General features: G+C 45.8%; 1 protein-coding gene across 2 annotated transcripts in view; it reads right to left on the bottom strand.

Moving 5' to 3' along the window:
- Nucleotides 1–21,013, bottom strand: part of LOC143963516 (NACHT, LRR and PYD domains-containing protein 3-like) — a 72,660-nt gene that overhangs the window by 22,975 nt on the left and 28,672 nt on the right. For both annotated transcript variants that reach the window (XM_077473172.1, XM_077473173.1), the window contains exons 4-6: nt 13,204–14,914; nt 10,872–11,012; nt 2,691–2,861 (exon numbers count right to left, since the gene is read on the bottom strand). In XM_077473172.1, coding sequence (XP_077329298.1) covers nt 2,691–2,861; nt 10,872–11,012; nt 13,204–14,914 — 2,023 coding nt within the window. The remainder of the gene's footprint in view (nt 1–2,690; nt 2,862–10,871; nt 11,013–13,203; nt 14,915–21,013) is intronic.

Here is a 21,013-nt window from a genome sequence, read left to right as displayed (position 1 = left end):
CAGCGTCTGATTTACATGGTGCAGGAATACCTAGGGGCAAGGTCAGACTTCACCTCAGTGAAGTCAGTGCTGCTGGTGGCTTTGTTACTGATCACAGGGTGCGCCTGTCCACCGAATCAGTTGATCGACTGACCTTCATCAAGATAAATCAGTCTTTGATCACCCACAGCTACCAAGCACCTGAAGCTGATGTAACCGAATATTTTTTTTTAAATATCACATCCCTTCAAGACTGCCTATGCTGATGCTGAGTGACTGTCCTGTTATGTTGATTGTCTATCCTCTTCCTCCTCTGCTGATATGTTGGAAGAATATTTTTGGTTCTGGGTGATGCCACCAGCCCAATTTTTCTGCCCCTGTTTAACAGGGGCGTTTAATTACAATTTTTGATGCAATGCTTTACAGCAGGGCTAATTCCTGCACTAAAACTAGAGTATATGGAAGAGGTTGCAGTGTCGTGGCACCAGCACCAGTGCCTAAGGCCCAATTTTTCTGCCCCTGTTTAACAGGGACATGTAATTACAATTCTTGATATAATATTTCACAGGAGGGCCCATTCCTGTGCCCACCCAGAGTAACTGTGAGGACTTATAGTGTTGTGGCACCAGCACCACAACCACCAAAGGTAAATTTTTCTACCACTGTTCAACAATGGCATGTAATTACAATTCTTGATATAATCGTTCACAGCAGGGCGCTCCAGCGCCCACCAAGAGTCACTTTGAGGGCTTACAATGTTGTGGCAAAACCAACACCTTGTTCTGCCATTTCTGCAGAGCATATAGGGCAGGCCCCTACTTTCAAACATCCAACTTACAAACATCTCCTACTTGCAAACGGAAGGAGACAACAGCAAGTGAGATGAAAAAAGATAGACGACAAAACAAATTATACAGGGGTGATAACCCTTCCCTATGTTTTCCAAAAAGCTTAAAAATAGTTTTTTCGACTGGAGCTACACTTTAAAAATGTACCAGTTGAAAATTACAAACAGATTCAACTTAACACAACAAACCTACACAGTCCCTGTCTTGTTTGCACCGCCTGTATACTGCTCTTCTAAGTATATAGGGCCTGGGGGCCACACGCATTTCCTTTTTTTAATATGGGTACAGGGTTTCCCTTAATATGCGTACAAGACCCAAAGGGGCTGGTAATGGGCAGGGAGGGCTACCCATGCCATTTTTCTCAATGATTTTCAACCATATTGCAGGAACCAGATATAACATTAAAACCGCAAGCAGTTTTAAATTATGTTATTTCCGTTTAATGTAATTTTGTGCAGGGACTGTTATAAACACGGGAAACACGTGGCACTTCACAGGCATACTACAGACACCCCCCAGGCACCATATTTAAAGGAATATTTCACTTTTTTCACTTTAATCGTCATTAAAATCAGTGCTCCCGCCAAAACTGCCATTTTTAAAAACATTTTAGGCATTGACCCATGTCCCCTGGGGCAGGAGCCAGGTCCCCAAACCCTTTTTAAGACAGTATCTTGCATATTAGCCGTTAAAATTAGCACTTTTAATTTCGAACGTTCGAGTCCCATAGACTTCAATGGGGTTCTAAAGTTCATACGAATTTGGGGTCCGTTCGAAAGTTCTGGTGCGAACCGAACCGGGGGGTGTTCTGGTCATCCCTAGTCAGGAACATCTGCTATTCACCGGTTAGACCGGCACCATGGGAATCACCCCGTCCATATCTCAGGATCCTCAATTTATAGATGTGGGTGGAGTTTAGCCATCAGCCAATCAACCCTGGGGGATGTTCCCTGCCCAGCCCACAAGCCGGTCCTGTGTTCTGAAGGAACCAGAGCTAAATGGGCCATGAATGGTTCTGATGGATGAGGATTGGATTTCCAACAGCGGCATGTCAGTCTGATCCCAACAAGACCAATCAGTGCTTGTCTGGTGTGATCAGACCCCATAGAACCATTCTGGGGGTTCTCCTGGATTATATTCTCACTACACATACAATGTTATATGTACATGTACCCCAACATGTCTACAATCAGGGGCAATTATTTCCATCTCTCTGCAACCAATATTTTATTTTGTATGAGAGATAAAATAGATTCCTCTGATCTCTGATATAAATCAATGTCCGGCAGACAGTTCGAGGTCTTCTCCCTGTATCGGCCTCATCCCCTGCTGGGCTTGTAGATTAAATGACTAGGACTTCTCTTTGAGGCTCAGTGAGGTGACAATTTTATACCTACAAGGATGGAGGGATTTTATTGTCATCTAGGGATCACTTCTGGTCTAGAGACTCGCTCTGTGCTTCCAAATTCTAATTGAGGACCATCTGTCTATGATTGGTCACTGAATGAAGAGAATACGGAGTCCTGTGCGTCTTCTTCAGGTCCGAATTCAGTCCAAAATTAAGGCAGAAATCGGACCTGAAATGGTGAATGGAGATGCACCGGACCCCCTGCTGTGACCCGCTTTGACCTCCAGTGTGACCCCAGCCAAAGTCTGATCTCTGATAGTCAGTGGAGGGGGAGGGGATGAAAGCCAATAACAGCGAGTGACCTGAAGGACTATGATGGGAAGTCCCAGTGTAACTGGCCAATCAGAAGTCTGTCTTTGTATAACTTTCATCTAGGTGACATGTCTGGATCCCTCACATACAGATTTATACCAGAATCCTGCAGAATATTATATCATTTATAGGATAATTCTCACCTCAGCCTCTGCAGAGTACAGCCAGGATCTCTGAGCCCCTCACATAGAAGTTTTATTCCAGAGTCTTCCAGATTATTCCCTGATAAATCCAGTCTGGTGAGGGATCGATTATTGATAAGAATGGATCGGAGATCATCACAGCCGGAGGAAGTCACACCACATCCAACCAACCTGCAGAGACAAATCCAGACACATGATATTATATTATAAGATGAATATGAGGAATTATTCCCATTTAGTGAAAAGTAACATAACATCAGTAGAGCGGAATATCAGGATATACAGAATGTTATACAGAGGAAAGATCTTGTTATTAGGGAAGCTGATAAAGGTGAAGCTGTTGTAGTACTTATGTCTACACTGTATAAAGAGGGGATGCTGTGACGGCTCAGTCACCCCCTTATGTACCTGGTTATTAAGCAGGACCTCACATAGTGTCTCATACAGGGGCTTCTGAAATTGATAAAGGAAAGGATCTGGGGGGTTTATGAAATAAAACAGCAGAATTTCTGATGGTGGATACCTCAGTGACCCCAATATTGCATCACCTTCCTAAAGTCCACCAATCAGGAGTTCCCATTTAAGATCACCGGATTGTGGCAGGAATAGGGTCCCTTATAGAGAATGTAGGGGGAGGGGTGGATATACATTTCCAGCCTTTAGTGCTGAGATTTCTGGGATATATTAGAGATACAAGTACTATAATAGTGGATATTCCACATTTACAATGGGATTCTGCATTCACAATTCACATTAAAGCACTTTATTCTCCCATCCCCATTCTTTATTGTCTCCACCAATCAGATATAATCTCCATAGATATAATGATATACTAGGATGTTACAGGAATTATTACAGAGGATGTAAAGGATGAAGGTTTTTTTTTACCTTAACCACTTCAGTCCCGGAAGGATTTACCTCCTTAATGACCAGAGAACTTTTTACAATTTGGCAATGTGCTGCTTTATCTGGTAATTGTGCGGTCATGCAATGCTGTACACAAACAACATTTGTGTCCATTTTTCCTACAAATAGATTTATTTTGGTGGTATTTTATCAGCTCTGGGAATTTTTATTTTTTGCAATATAATTGAAAAAAAGACGAAAAATTTTGAAAAAAAAATAAAATTATATTCCTACTTGTTATAAGAAAAATCCAATAAACTAAATTTTAGTCACCAACATTTTCTCATCCTGAGAATCTAAAGAGGGGCCCTTCTCCACTAGATTCCTCAGAAGTGGAATCATCAGTTTCCTCCCGATCCTCTGAGGGGGGGATTCCTCTCCTTTATCCCAGAGTTCCTCCCTCTGAGGGTCCTGGGTGACAGAGGGGGGCCTAATGTGTTTTCTTCCACTGAGTGAAGATGCGATTGAGGCCACTAATCTTTCCTCTAAACCGTTTATGTTTGAGGAAAAAACCTCCTGTGTAATGTACACAGGGGCTGAAGTGCCAGAAGCAGCTCCAGCTCCTGACCCCGATGGCTCTCCCTGGCCAGCCTCCCCGGGTCCTTCAGGGGGGAAGGTGCTGCAGAGGGGGGTCCTCAGAGCCTGAAGGGGACCCCTTAGAGCTCCTATTCTTTGGGGTACTTGTGCCTCTTTTACCCATAGTGCAAAGCAACAAAAGGTAGAGGTACCACACAAAAATGCACTGACTGCTGAGCCCTGTAGTTCAGCAACTGCCGTTGTTACTTAAGACTCAGTCTGGTGCCTAAGTAAATGCTGCCTGGGAATGCCTGTGTCTCCCACACTCGCATGCGCCTATCAGCTCTGTATCCTTCCATAGGCTGTGTGCATATGAAAAAGAGTGCACTTTAAAGCCTATTTAACCCACACGAGCAGAGGCTGGGACACAGGAGAGGGAAGGGCTGGTGGATGTGAATCCACTGTAATGGCGGTGGACAGCAGTGGGTGGTGGGGTATATTACCGCTTTCTGCCCAGGCCTGTCTCAGCCCCCTAACCCGTGGAGGGAGAATCCCAGAAGGAAAAAGCCCTTGATTCATCCTTCCTGGAGCAAGGCTGTAGGAGCATAGAGTGTGGACATCAAGCAGACAGATCGGGCATGAAAAGGTATGTGCTCTTGGCAGCCCGTGGTGGTGACTATAGGCATAGCTTACATTTACTTAAAAGGAGAAAACCTACTAGAATTAGAAAAATTCTTGAGGAGTCTCCCTTACCTAATCCAGCTGCAGGGTCTGAATAGCAGACCCAAATCTTCACCTCTCACGGTGGGCTCCGTTAGGAAAACAATTCAGAGACTGGGGCCCCCTTGAATAGGGGAATCCGCAGTTCTGGGCCCGTAAAGCACCCTGCCAGGAATATGGTTGAAAAAACAAATACTGGATCCCAGGGTCCAGCTCTCTAAAAAGAGAAGCATTACATGTAAAACCTTGTTTTTTTGGACAGGAGGCCCGGGTACTATCCAATTCAGTCTGGAAAAGACACTTTGAATGGATCCAGTCGCATAGCTGGCCCCAGTAAGGATATTCCAGCATAGCCCAGCACAGTACATCTTTACTTGTGACCAACACCTAAGACACTGGCGAAAAAACTGAGGTACCTCCAGTAGGGGGAGGGGTTATATGGGGGATTGAACTTCCTGTCTAGGGTGTGCCAGTGTCCAATCTCCTAGTAATACCCTATAACCCACCAGTAATTACTGAGTCTCTGTGTCCCGTGATGTACCAGAAAGAAATACTTTATGCCAATTCAAATACCTGCTAATTTCTTTACAACAATACAAAAACAACTGTTGAGTTTTGAGTGGGGGGAAGCAGGGTGAGGTGCTCTCCTTTCATACAAAATAAACATAAAAATGCAGGGGGTATGGGCCTGCCAATACTGAAGGATTATTTCACAGCACTTGTTATTGACCAGATTAAAAACCATGGTGCCAACTAGAACTTACTAGATTTCGATCACTTTCACCCCTTTCATTTCTCATGGCCTCTGTCATACCTACAGCTAACCAAACCACAGACCACCCCACAGTTCAAGCAGCATGTAGGGCATGGCCTGAGATCAGCTTAGAAGGTTCAGCACATTACCCAATAGTCAAAGTCCCCATTCCTCTGGAATCCATCAAATGGCTCATCCCTAACATAGCATTGAATAAATGGCTTGAGAACAAAATAAGTGATATAGCAAATCTCACCACAGGGGATAAAATAAGGCCTTTCACATACATTCAGCAAAAATTCCGAATCCCAAACACAGAAATCTTTATCTACACACAGAGAGCTTCTTTGGTTCAAAGCATAAAAGTGACACATATCCCCAGCATAGAAAAAATATGGAAATTCCTTCAGTCCTGCAACACCAAAGCTAAAGGTATAACATTAATATATAATTCTCTTCATTCTAAAGATGTCTTTCAGTAATATAATCCAATAATAAAGTGGGAATCAGAGTTGGGAAAGACTTTCTGGGAAGCTCAATGGGAAAAAGCCATTAAATGCAACTATAAGTACTCTAGATGCTCAAACTATGAAGAATTAAATCAGAAACTTATGCTGAGATGGTACTTTACTCCATACGTTGTAGCCAAATTCTCAAGGGACAATTCCAATCTGTGCTAGGGGGGGGGGGGGGGGCAGGTAGGTGCTCTTTTACATGTGGTCTGGGCCTGCCCTCTGCTCCATAAATTTTGGTCAGATGTATTTAACCTGATTTCAAAAGTGACAAAGGTAAGTGTAAATCTGTAGCAAACCATTCTGAGTTTAAACACAGCGGATCATCCCTGCTCCATTAGATCCATATTTACACATATCCTATTATCCTATTATCCTATCCTAAGCAAATGGAAGTCCAGCGAAATTCCTAAACTGATTGAGGTTTCAATTAAAGTGAAGATGATTGCTGAATATGAAAATATAATAGCTTGCAGAGAGGGGACATACCAAGCATATCAGTCCAATTGGTCTTCTTGGAAGAATTTCTCCAAAGCCCAGGGGAGACCTGTTCAGAAATAGTCTTCACTGAGCGGACGCTACTTTTCATCTTCATTTTTATTTTTTGTTGTTATCTTGTCTATTCTTTTCCTTATTCATACTTCACCTTGTTGTGTCGGTACTTTCAAGATCCAGTGATCCTGGCTCCATTTTCAGTAAGTACTTAGTAGATGAGACTATATAAGTATAATAGAGGGAGGAGTGTGCCCCCTGAAGACACAGTGTGCCCCCAAAAGGGGTATCTGGGGGGGTGCCCTTATCCCTGTGACCATGGGATAGATCCTGGTAATTCCTAAAGAAGCAGAATATATGTTGGAGCAAAAAAATCTTGAAAGTAGATTACCCGTGACAATTAAGACCACCTCATACTGTTCATTGTTATAATTTTTGTACTACTTATTCTGTTAAGATTGTAAATGGAATTCTTCTGTAATCAGTAATTCTTCAATAAAAACCATTAAAATAAAATAGGGGATAGATTTATGACATTTTTATTATTTTTTTATTAGTAATGGCGGTGATCTGCAAATTTTTATCATGACTGTAACATTATGGCGGACACATCAGACACTTTTGACACTATTTTGACACCATTGTCATTTATACAACAATCAGTGCTATAAAAGTGCACTGATTACTGTATAAATGACACTGTCAGTGAAGGGGTTAAACACTAGGGGGTGATCAAGGGGTCAAGTGTGTCCTAGGGAGTGATTCTAACTATGGGGAATGGGCTACCTAGGACAAGATAGGGACCACTGCTCCCAATGACAAGGAGCAGTAGATCTCTGTCATGTCACTAGGCAAAATGGGGAAATGCCTTGTTTACGTAGGCATCTACCCATTCTTCCGATCCGTGACATGATCACTGGACACAGTCAAACATCGAGTCCAGGGGTCCCGCAGGCACAGAGCATGTGGCAGATGCACACGCACCCACAATGCTGCATCTTAAAGGGGATGTACCTATATGCCCATTTGCACAGCCATGCCATTGTGCCGATGTATATCGTCGTGCACTGGTTGGCAAGCAGTTAAAATCACGGCTCCTGAAAAAAATGGCCATTTTAAAAATGTTTTTGCATTGATACATGTCCCCTGGGGCAGGACCCAAGTCACTAAACACTTTTTATGACAATAACTTGCATATAAGCCTTTAAAATTAGCAGTTTTTATTTTTCACATTCATGTCCCAATGGTGTTTGCATGTTCACACAAAATTTCTGTGTGTTCACAAGTTCTGGTGAGAGCCGTACGGGGGGGGGGGGGGGGGGGGGGTGTTTGGCTCATCCCTAGTCAAGGGTACTACAATCTGCTGTTTACACCTGAATTCTGGGCTGGCCAATGAATGGGGGAGGTACAGGCACTGCAGAAATGATGGGCTGCTAGTCAGGATTAGCAAACACATCAGGAAGGGCACTTTGGGCTCTACGGGCTTTTCTTTGAATTCTTGGTGGCTGCGGGGCACTTCTTGTGCTAGCCACCGCACCAGTCGGGTACACCTGACCTTAGCGGGGACCAGTACCCCATCACCAGAGCTATCTGTCAGGGTGCTCTCTACCAGTTTCTATATTGAGCCTGAATCTGACAGCGAGGTCTCTTCAATGCTGTATATTTATAGGTACAGCTAGTGTGACTCACAGGTAAAAGAGCATCTGGTTGTCAGCGACTGCTTCAATCACTACAAAAAATGAACTGTTAGCGCTAGAAGGGATCAGGCGTGACTCTGCTAACACTGCAGTTTTGTGTGCTGTGTTTTGTTAGGGACAGTGATCTATTGATACTGCACTTGGGAAGGCTGGGCTGGGGGGGGCTAAATAGGGGCTAAATGCCGGTGCTGGCAGGTATCTGGGCTGATTCTAATAACGCCACATTTTTGGGAACATTATACTATTGGGAACGCTAATATAGATTTGATCAGATCAAAGATATTGATCCATTCAGATACTATACTAGTAATGGAGCTATATAGTGTGAGTGTGTGTTAGTGTACCTGGCACTAATCTGATGCTGTCTGGGATTGACGCTGACCCTTACTGACACTAAAACTGATGTCACCCGTGACACTAATACAGTGATCAGAAAAGAGATCTGTACACTATATAGTGACACTGTAACAAGGAGTGAAAGGGTTAACTCGGGGGGAGGTAATCAGAGGGTTAAACCTTTATTAGGGGGTTAATGGGGAGTACCCTAAACCTACCTGGGCCTACTACTAACTGCCCTAACACTGATTGGTGTCACAACTGACATCAATAGTGACCAGTGAAAAATCTGAAAACTGCACTTGGTGAGACTGTGACAGGGAGTGAAAGGGTTAACTGGGGGGCAATCAGGGGGTGATCAAGGGGTTAAATGTGTGCCTACGTGTCCTGGTGTCAGAGTAGTGTTGGTGTACTCACAGATGTCTTCTCCTCACTTGCTGGAAACTAAAAGGTCTCCACGAGGGGAAATTACATCACTTCCTCTGCCTGTGTTTACATTACACATGTAGAGGACAGTCTGCCATTCACCAGAACCGATCAGCAGGTCCAGACCAGAGATCATTGGAATGGATCATGTTTTCTGTCTTTATTATGGTCAGGACAAAACATTCCATTCATAGATTTATAAATATGAAATATTGTATATATAAATAATTAGCATTTTCATTTTCAGCCAGCAGGTGGAGCTGAAATCTCTTTTCCACATGTTTACCTGCCTGTCCTTCCCGGATCACTGTACAATCCATGTTATTTACAGAGCTCAGTAGCTCAAGCTGTAATTTCCCTTCATAACTGAATGACTCAGAGGAGGGGGAGGAGGAGCAGATTCCTGAAAACCACCAGAGGGACTTCACTGGACATTATGTGAAAATTGAGGATGAATTAATCAGTGGTGTCTGTAGCTACAGGGGTCAGTGAGGTCTCATTCACACGTGTGTCAGTACCATGTGATTATGAGACATTTATTCAGCATTTTTAAAGCCTGATAACCGCCTTCCATGCCTGCCATGAATATTACAATGGCGGCACACAGTGCTGGTCACACAGGAGCGGTAGCGTTGTGTCGTGTTATAAATGAAGCCGCATGTCGCTGTCATGAGACATCCACGCTTGTCAGTCGCCTCCATTCATTTCATGGTGATGTCCAATAATCGCTGGGCATTGGAGGATAGACAGCAGAGGCTCCGGTATCCCAGAATGCACTGGGAAATAATAGAGAAGTAGGACAGAGCAGCTCCAGTCACTTCTGGTTGTACAGAACAGCCGTGTGGTAACTCCAATAGCTTCTGTGTGCCGGCAAAATCACCAACCAGCCGGCAATACTGACAGTGCCAGTGTTAATATTTACATATTTTAAACAAACACAAATATACATGATGAAGCCCTGCCTAGGGCGTAACGTGTAAGGTGGAGACGTCATCACGCCTGTCAGATACACTAGGAGAGCCGCTGCTATACTGTTATGAAGGAGAGGAGGGTCGCCGGGCGCTCTGTGCATTCTTACATGGATATATTGTGATTCTATGTGAGGATATATTACATGTTATTATTAATAAACTATTAATGACCCGAGTATCCCAGCTATTGTGACACATACAAATAAAACAGATGTGGTAACAAGTCACCAAGCGGGTATTATCCTCAGACCGGGAAATCTGTCCTCCAGGGGGCAGCAGAGTGATAGTGAGGATGATGACATGGCGGCTGGTTTTCATTCTATAGAATTATTGTAATATATCCGAAATCCACATATCAGAGGAGATCATTTCCTCTATATCACTTCCCCTTTAGGCTCCTCCCACTAGAAGAACAACCCCTCCCCCGGACATTTCTCCAGCATTCTTATAGTGTTTTCAGAGCTTCATAAACACAATGAAGACACATGATAAATGTCATAGAAGTGTTACTGAGCATTGCTTCCTTCTACATAATCATCAGACGTGTGAGCGAGTCCTAAGGGGGTCTATTCCATCCTATTTCCTGCTTGTTAGGAATATGGATGGTCATTCCATATGTACAGAGCCTGGTCACTGTTCTACTATAAGGGGAACCCCAAATCCCATGGATGAGATTACAAAGAGAAAGATTCCCTCAGAGAGAGGAGAAGACATGAGAAGAGGACAGGTGATGGAAGATTCTACATGGGTGAGGATGGAGGACACCCAGAGATAGAAGGAGACACTGAGAGACGGGAACAATCACAAGACGTCACATTTCCCCATCACGGCACATCACACATTTCTCTTACTGTAATTCCTGAATTTTACTCTCCGGGTTCATCAGAAAGGAAAGAGAATCCGACTTCCATTCATATCCTGAAGAGGAATCTTCTTCTTCTGCTTTGTCCTCTCCCGGACAATCTTTACTGGAAATATTACACCACCAAAATCTAAAAGCAATAATGAGATAATAATTATCACCAAGAATGTATGACCTCTGACCCCAAGAATAACAATGTAACCCCCAACATTTCCCTTCCACATGGCTGCCTTCCCTCCGGCTCTACAGCCTCATACTGGACCTGATGAGGACTTCTCATTGGTGGCTATGAGTGGTCTTTGAAGTCACACTCCAGACAAAACTTAAAGGAGGCCCCTGATATGTATACGGGGTCTCCGGCCTTCCTACACAGGGGTCTCCATTCAGCTTCTGGGAAATCCTGGAACACCACTTTGGTTTCAGATATAAAATGCAGTCCAGACATTCCCATCTCCGCCCACTTCTGCAGACAATTGGCCCCTCCAATGTTGGGATGATGATGTCACACCCCTGACATTATTTCCCTCCCCCACATCTCTGAACACAAAGCTTTCCCTCCAAATGTTCTGTGTGATAAATGGTATAATTGGGGGCAGGGAAAGGGTTAATGTGATGTAAATGATGTGATTGTTCCCAGAAGTTGTGTAGAAGGTGATATGTGGGAACCACCATTTAGCTCTGTTTCACACAGCACAACATGAAAGTCACAGCCACTTCCAGCTTGACTTTGCTCTACAACTTCCCGGCGACCAGGTGCGACTTCAAAGTGACTTTACTGAGAAGCATTCCTATGTGACTTTGATGATCCGTGTTTATAGCGTGTTTTATCACATGACAAAACATGTGTCTGATAACCGTGATTGGGGCATCATTAACAATCAGGCTGCATTTACATCTGCATGATTCTGAATGCACATCCACCGCCAGAAATTGTGTGCTTTGCCGCATGTTTCAGAAATGAGCTGCGACCGTGTGTCACGCTTGTACTGCAAAGATGGCAAGGCGAGTGCGATGCATGTTTCCAAGACGTGTGGCAAAGCATGCGTTTTCCTGCAGGTTGCCGGGCATTCAGAAACATTCAGACGCCAACGAATGGTGTCGCAAGTGCAGCGTGTGTTGTCACACATTTTCAAAATGCACAGCTAAGCATGCGTTTTCTTATGGGTTGGCGTGCGTTCAGAAACATGAAGATGCAGATGAATGGTAACACAAGTGTGATGTGCATTGTCACACAAAACACACAGAAAATCATGCGTTTTCTTGCGGGTTGCTGTCAGTTGTAAATACGTTTCCATTCATTCACAGCTGTACATTTCCAATTGCACAGCAACCTGTAAGAAAATTCATGCTTTGCTGTGCGTTTCATAAATGTGCGACAATGTGCGTCACACTTGTGTTATTATTCATTTGCTTCTGCACATTTTTGAATGCATGGCAGACTGCAAGAATACATGCGCTTTGCAGTATGTTTCAAAAAAGCACAGCAAGGAGCATTTCTTTTGCATTACCATTCATTTACATCTGTGCATGCGTGGCGTGTGTTGTTGTGCATTTTTCAGACATATGAAAAAGCGCACATTTTCTGTGTGGGTCGCCTCGTATTCGGAAACACGCAGATATGAATGTCGGCTGATTGTTAATGACACCCCAATCACAGTTATCAGACGCATGTTTTGCTGCCAAGATGCATGACGCTCCATGACTGAGAAGATTCTTGAGCTACTTTGGGGTGTTTGTTGCATGTCGGGCAGAACATTCCAGTGAATGGGCTCCCTATACACAATGTGTGATTACACATGAAAAATACACAAATAATGGAAGTGGGAATGTGCGTTTGCGCTACGCTCAGGTGTGACTGGGATGTGATTGGAGGAAGATTTTAGGCAGCAAGGATGACCAGGGAGGAGAGGTGGGGGGTAAAGAAGCCTCAGAAGTCTCAGCAAAGTCTTAAAGATTCAGACAAATGTGCGACTTTCTGGTGAATTTACATTGAAGTCTATGGGAGTCGTGCAGCACAAGAATCACACAAAAGTAGTGCCGGAAGTATTTTCTTTTGTTGCAGTGACTCAAATCGCAGCAATTAAGACAACGCCCAATAAAATCTTTGTGTTTTCACCTGACCTGCGACTTTACATGTCATCAGAATGTCGCTGGAACATTGCTGTAGTGTGAAGCAGGGCTTAGGGCTGAGGAAAGTGTGAGTTCCCAGGACTTCTAACAAGTGTGGTAGATGGAGAACATGTCTGATAATCACCGTTATACTGTATGCAGGTTCCTGCCCATTCTCTGAATTCAGTTAGGATATCCTCACACTTACTTACCTGACCTTCTTACTCCTATGTAGGAATGGAGATAGAAGTTTCCCGCACTCTGGATCCACAGTGAGAGAATCAAAATGTAAAGACTGAAAACTTTCTCTCTTCAAAGTCTTCAAGCAATAGTTCAGCTGCTTGGAATAATTCCTGTCCATCCACAAGTGATCAGTATATGAGCCCCACAGAAACAAATCTGTACAACCCGACATGACTCTCCTAATGAAGTCCTCATCCTGAGTCTCATACAGACAGAAGATGGTCTGAGTATAGAAAGTCCAATCACTGCCCTTCATGGCCCATTCTATGATTGCAGGTTTGGCTCGGAGTGAGATGGGGATTCCTGTGACCTCTGAAAATGTCTTCACCTGATTTTCATTTAAGAGACCAAACAGGAATTGTACAGATAATGATAAATGTGAGGAATGTGGACTGAAGTCACGGAGTGATTTCCCTTTACAGATCTCCGGGAGGAAAGTACCTTCCATAGACCCCGACCCATCATCCATCCCATAATAGAGAGCGGCAAGGAACTCCTGTACACTCAGGTGGATGAAGCTGTAGCAGGTCTGGTGACGGACGTCCCAATGAAAGATGTTCTCATTCAGAAATACAGACTCCACCTCATCCAGAGAAAGTCCATGTCTTTCTAGATCTTTCTTCTCAAATAAGATTTGTTGGTTCAGAAGCCCCTGATTGGCCAGAGCACACAGCTTCTTCAGACAGGTTTGTTTCCGGTGTACAGACTGCTCCTTCTTGCTGTGATGGGTTAGTAAAACCTCCAGGAAGAGAAGATAAATTGAAGTCGTTGTCTTACACTGAATTGCATCCAAATCTTTTCTTATTTCTTGTTTCATTACAGTGCAGACAATCCAGCATGTGATGGGGACGGCACACATGGTGTACACAACGTCATTGTCTTTTATTATACTGAGAACCTTGTCTGCATCTTCTTTATTTCCATAGAATTTATGGACATATTCCTCTCGATCGTCCCTTGTAAATCCCTGGATTTCCACATTGCGAGAATCATCGATGAATGTGTTAAGTTTCTCCATGGCCAGTGACCTTGTGGTGATGATCAGAGAAGATTCTGGGAGAACATGTCTCCTGAGCAAGCTTTGGAGAATTATTTCTTTGTGGGTTTCCATAGAAATGTCAGGACAACCCTCAGATTTCTCCTCCAGAGTCCACCTCAGTTCATCAAACCCATCAACTATGGTGAGAAGTTTTCTCTGACTTCCAGGATCCTTCAGAATAGACACCAGGTCATTTGAACTCAGTCTGCAGGTTCTGGATAAAAGTCCCACAAGACTTATGTTTTCAGGGATGGTGTTGATTTCTCTACAGCTCAGATAAAACACAAAATCAAACTTGTCTCGGTAGAGATCCCCAGAGGCCCAGTCCAGCATGATCTTCCTGGAGGTCATTGTTTTTCCAATCCCAGCAGGTCCTTGTAACACCACAATTTTAGGGATGAACCCATATTTATCAGGGTCAAAGAGGGCCTGGATTGTGGTTGGGGATCTTTTCTCCATGATCTGTAGATGTCTTCTGCCTGAACTCCTTATTTCTTCTTCTTTTCCCTCTTTATTCTGGGGTCCATTTATCATCAATAAATTGGTGAATCTTTCCTGTAGATGAACAGTCTCCCCCATACGGGAATTATATTCTGGAATCCTCTGGAACTTCTCAGATTCTCTGTGTTCCTTACTGATGTCTTGAGAGAAAGGAGAATATTTTATTCCTCATACACACATGAAATATTACAATGCAGAAAAACCCACAATGGGGTATGGGAGGGAATTGGGACTAGGGATGGCAGAACCGTTTGCCCGGCGGTCGTTTCGCGGCGAATTTCGGCTGTTCGCGGTCCGCCCGTTCGGCGGACTATTGGCGCCGTTCGCCCGGCGGACTTCCGTGTTTAATGTGTAAAAGAACTTTGACCTATGATGACACATCCATCATGGGGTACAGGACAGCCAATTGAGACATTACAGCACATGGACACTTGGACATTCCCCCTAACTTATAAATACACCTGATCCGGTGGCCATTTTACATTCTTTCTTCTGTCACTATAGGGAAAGGTTGCTGTGTGGAGCAGGGAGAGATAAATCGCTAGCTATCTGGTACACAAAAGTTCTTTTCAGGACTGGTATAGGTGTTAGGTGTATATAGGTTTGCTGTGCTACTAATTGTTGCAGCAGCCTGAGTGTCTTTTGTCAGTTTAGAGAAAGGGACAGGACGGTGTGCGCTGCTGTAGGGACAGCCAGATTAGTCATCATCATCATCATTAGCTGTTACTATCAGGTCCACAAAAGTGCTATTCCAGTAACCAGTTATTGTTCCAGCAGCCTCTGTTTTGCCAGTTTATATAGGGACAGGCAGGAAGCAGTGTGTCAGGCAGTGAGGGTCAGTTTAAACAGTAGCTGTTACTATTAGTTCCACAAAGGTTCTTTTCAGGCCTGGTATCAGTGGTATGGTAATAGGCTTGCACACATATAATATTCTTTCTTCCAAATATAGAAAGAATATTATACTTGACTGCTGCCCTTCTGCTGCAGTCTGCTAATCATTCACAACTCACTTGTTCCACAAAGCTCTTTATCAGGACTGGTAACTTGGTCTGTCTAGGGTGCTACAGTACATAGGGTTGAGTGAGGTACAGTCTGCTATTCTATAAGGACTGGTATCGGTCCACAATACATAGGGTTGAGGTGCACTACTGCTGACCGCTGCCCTATACTGCAGCAGTCCTTCATCGGTATAGGGACTGACGTACAGACTGCTAATCACTCACACACAACCTACTTGGTCCACAAAAGTCCTTATAAGGACTGGTAACTTGGTCTGTCTAGGGTGCTACAGTACATAGGGTTGAGTGAGATACAGTCTGCTATTCTATAAGGACTGGTATCCGTCCACAATACATAGGGTTGAGGTGCACTACTGCTGACCGCTGCCCTATACCGCAGCAGTCCTTCATTGGTATAGGGACTGAGAGCTTTGTCACAGGGTCATTTAAAAAATGACAGGCAGAGGAAGAGGCAGGCCCTTCCGCAGGGGTGGTAGGGTTAGGGTAGGAGCAACAGGCTTGAGCCAAAGTGGGAAGTTGCAGAAGGTGTGTTCAATTACTTTAAAGGACGCACCAGACTTGGTTGAATGGCTCGCTCAGCCTTACTCTTCTGCACCCTCCTCATCCTCTCGATCTGCACCCTCTTCTTCACTCTCTGCTATGTGCACCCCCAAAGACACTACCATCAACAACACCACCACCACCACCACATACCTTCCGCTTGAGTCACAGGAATTATTTTCCCATCCATATCAAGAGGACATTTCTGATGCGCAGCCACTCTTGGTATTGGATCAGGAAGAGGAGGTAGCAACAACCGCTACTCAACAGTCTGACGACAGTACCCAGATCAGCCCAAGGAGGAGGTTGGTCCCCGGTGTTGCTGCCTACTCCGATATCTCTACTTATAGCGGTGGGGAAGGTGACGTTGATGATGACGTGTCTAGTGATGTCACGTGGGTGCCCACAAGAGAGGAAGAGGAGGGGAGTTCAGAGGGAGATATGGACCAGCAGATAGGGAGGAGAAGCAGGAATAACTTACATTGCACAGGAGGGACAAAGCAGACTGCAAATGTATCAGGAGAGAGTCATCGACCATGTACGGTCACATCTCACGCTCCCAGGACACCGGCACATGGCTCTGCAGTGTGGGCTTTTTTTTAACGTGTGCGCTGCTGACAATAGCGTTGCCATTTGCAATCTTTGGAGTCAACGCATTAGTCGCGGTAAGCCCAACACTCGCCTAGGGACGACCGCCTTAAGAAGGCACATGGGCAGCCATCACCAAGCCGAGTGGGAGCAACGGAACACACAAAGCCACACTGCAGGCTCTCACCGTCCAGCCTCGTCTTCTACTTCTCCTTCTCCTCTCTCCTCACAATTGTCCTCTACTCCACCTTCCATCACGCCAAGCTCACGTTTTTCTGCAAAAAGGCAGGCTTCCGTGGGTCTAATGTTCGAGCGTAAAAAAATGATGACGCCGGATACCCCTCTTGCCCAACGGTTGATGGCTGGCTTGTCAGAACTCATAGCCCGCCAACTACTGCCATATAAACTGGTGGACTCGGAGGCCTTTCGCAAATTTGTGGCCATTGGAACACCACAATGGAAGGTCCCAGGAAGGAAGTATTTCTCAGAGAAGGGCATCCCAGAGCTATATGGCCATGTTCAGCGGCAAGTGAATGTATCTCTGGCACACAGTGTCGGTGCCAAGATACATCTGACCACAGACACGTGGTCTAGCAAACACGGGCAGAGAAGGTATATCACTTTTACTGCCCACTGGGTGAACCTTCTGACGGCCGTCAAGCATGTAACCCGTGGCACCCGTGTAGATTTGGTTTTACCGCCACGGATTTCATGCAGGCCTGACTCTTCTTCTCCTCCTCCTCCTACTCCATCCTCCTCCCTCTCCTCCTCAGCTGACTCCTCCTTTTCCGCTGCTAGCGTCTCATCCGCTGTACCGCCCAAGCTCCCCAGAACCTATTCCACATGCCAGGTGAGACGTTGCCATGCCGTGCTGCGTCTGTTGTGCCTGGAAGCCAAGAGCCACACTGGCCCGGCACTCCTTTCAGCTTTGCGTTCACAGGCAGATCAGTGGCTAACACCTCTCAATTTGACAGTTGGTAAAGTGGTGTGTGACAACGGTGCCAAACTGCTTAGCGCATTGAAACAGGGCAAAATCACGCACGTGCCATGCATGGCACACGTCTTAAACTTGGTCGTGCAGCGATTCGTTGTCAAATACCCTGGGGTCCAGGACATCTTGCGGCAGGCAAGGAAAATCTCGGCCCATTTCAGAAGATCTTACACGGCCATGGCTCGCCTTGCTGACATTCAGCGGTGACACAATCTGCCGGTCAGACGTCTTATTTGCGATTGCCCGACGCGATGGAACTCAACCTTCTATATGCTTGATAGGCTGCTCCAGCAGAAACGTGCAGTTAACGTCTACCTGTATGAACACTGCGGCAGAACCGGTTCTGGGGAGCTGGGGTTTTTTTCACCGCGCCAGTGGCTGCTCATGCGCGACACATGCAGACTTCTGCGGCCATTTGAGGAGATCACCAAACTGGTCAGTCGCAGCCATGGCGCCATCAGTGACATGGTACCTTATGCCTTCTTTATGGAGCGTGCATTGCATCATGTCATTGATCAAGCTGTGGAGGAGCAGGAGCGGGAAGATGAGGAAGACGCAATGCTGGATGAATTCCCAGGGGGGGCTACTCTATCTGACTATCTGAGACAAGTCAACAACAGGAGTCTGAAGAGGAGTCAGAGGAGGATGGTGCCGGGGCGGATGAGGAGGAGCAAGAAGAGCATGCTTTAAACCTTTCTGGGATCCCTGTTGTGCGTGGATGGGGAGAGGAGAATGAAGAGGACGACATTATCCTGAATGATGAGCAGGAGCCAGGCCACCACACCGCTTCCACTTTAGTGCAAATGGGGGCCTTCATGCTCCAGTGTTTTAATAGGGGCCCCCGTATAAAAAGCATAAGGGTCAAGGACCAGTACTGGGTGGCAACGTACTTAGACCCCCGGTACAAACACAAAATGGCGGAAATGTTACCGCCGTCGCAGAGGGCTGTCAGAATGCAGCACTTCCAGGCCTTGCTTCGAGAAATGCTGCATTCTGCTTTTGCGTGCGCTGGCAGAGGAGCAATTCCCACTCCCAGAGGAGTTGCGGGTACCAATCCAACAGCGCCTGCAAGAAGAGGCTGGTTTGAAGATGTGTTGGTGACTTCGGATATGAGGTCATTCTTTCAGCCGACCCATCGACAGGTGTCATCGGGATCCAGCATCAGGGAACGCCTAGACCATCAGGTGTCCGACTACATCGGGTTAATGGCCGATGTGGACGCTCTGAGGAGTGATGAACCCCTGGACTACTGGGTGGGCAGGCTTGACCTCTGGCCAGAGCTTGCCCAATTTGCAATGGAACTGTTGGCTTGCCCCTCATCCAGTGTCCTGTTCGAAAGGACGTTCAGCGCAGCAGGGGGGATCGTGACCTATAAGCGTACTCGCCTAGCTCACGACAGTGTTAACTACCTCACATTTCTAAAAATGAATGAGGCATGGATCTCGGAGGAATTCAACACATGTGACCAGCAGACCATGTATATGTCTATAAACTATTTTTTTATCAAGCACACAGACCTTCTTTCTTCATTTGGCTCACTTCCTTGTCCAAAAAAAAGCACACCGTACTATATGCCCGTACCCTCCTCTTTGAAGAGGTTGAGCGGTGTCATATTTCTACTGGGGCTGCTTATTATGAGGGGCTTCCACCATCCCTGTGCTGTGCTGACATCCTCCTGGGGCTGTACCTCTGCTGTGCATATTATGAGGGGCTCCCACCATCCCTGTGCTGTGCTGACTTCCTCCTGGGGCTGTACCTCTGCTGTGCATATTTTGAGGTGCTCCCACCATCCCTGTGCTATGCTTATTATGAGGGGCTCCCACCATCCCTGTGCTGTGCTGACTTCCTCTTGGGGCTGTACCTCTGCTGTGCATATTTTGAGGTGCTCCCACCATCCCTGTGCTATGCTCATTATGAGGGACTCCCACCATCCCTATGCTTTGCTGACTTCCTCCTTGGGCTGTACCTCTGCTGTGCATATTTTGAGGTGCTCCCACCATCCCTGTGCTATGCTCATTATGAGGGGCTCCCACCATCCCTGTGCTGTGCTGACTTCCTCCTGGGGCTGTACCTTTGCTGTGCATATTTTGAGGTGCTCCTACCATCCCCGTGCTATGCTCATTATGAGGGGCTCCCACCATCCCTGTGCTGTGCTGACTTCCTCCTGGGGCTGTACCTCTGCTGTGCATATTATGAGGGGCTCCCACCATCTCTGTGCTATGCTCATTATGAGGGGCTCCCACCATCCATGTGCTATGCTGACTTCCTCCTGGGGCTGCTTACGGTGCAGGTGTCAGTGCTGTATATCACGGTGCTGATGTCAGTGCTCTCTGTCACGATGCTGCTGTCAGTGCTGTATATCACGGTGCTGGTGTGAGTGCTTTATGTCACGCTGCTGATGTCAGTGCTCTCTATCACGGTGCTGCTGTCAGTGCTGTATATCACGGTGCTGGTGTGAGTGCTTTATGTCACGCTGCTGATGTCAGTGCTCTCTATCACGGTGCTGTTGTCAGATGACTCTATCACGGTGAAGGTGTCATTGCTGTATGTCACGCTGCTGATGTCAGTGCTCTGTATCACGGTGCTGCTGTCAGATCACTCTATCACGGTGCAGGTGTCATTGCTGTATGTCATGCTGCTGGCGATCATCTCCTGCACCCTCTTCTTTGCCTACCCTGGTCCCTGACCTTCCCTCTCCTCCATTGCCTTCATGCGCTCCACAGTCCTGAATTGTCACAACAATTTCCCATATAAAAAAATAATGCTTGTAGTTGTCAATCCCAGATTCACCTCATACATGTGTTATGTCATTGGCCATGTGGTGGGACTATGTTTGCACAGCTAATAATTATTTTGTGGCTGCAAATTTGACCTATAGGTTTGCGAAGTTCGCCTCCCATTGAAGTCAATGGGGCCCGCCGCGAAAACGTTCCGGTTCGCAAACTATCGGCCACGTTCGCGAAATGTCCCCTCGGAAGTTCGTCCATCACTAGTGACATTGTGGCAGACATATCGATATCGGACACTTTTGACACTATTTTGGGACCATTGGCATTTATACAGCAATCAGCACCGTGATAGAGTCTTCTGACAACAGCACC

This window comes from Lithobates pipiens, unplaced genomic scaffold (genome assembly GCF_037356315.1).
Source record: "Lithobates pipiens isolate NorthernLeopardFrog02 unplaced genomic scaffold, aLitPip1_a1.2 Scaffold_8, whole genome shotgun sequence".
In the NCBI taxonomy this organism is placed as follows: domain Eukaryota; kingdom Metazoa; phylum Chordata; class Amphibia; order Anura; family Ranidae; genus Lithobates; species Lithobates pipiens.
The sequence above is the reverse complement of the archived record's forward strand: the minus strand, read 5'-3'. Positions and strand labels throughout refer to the sequence as shown.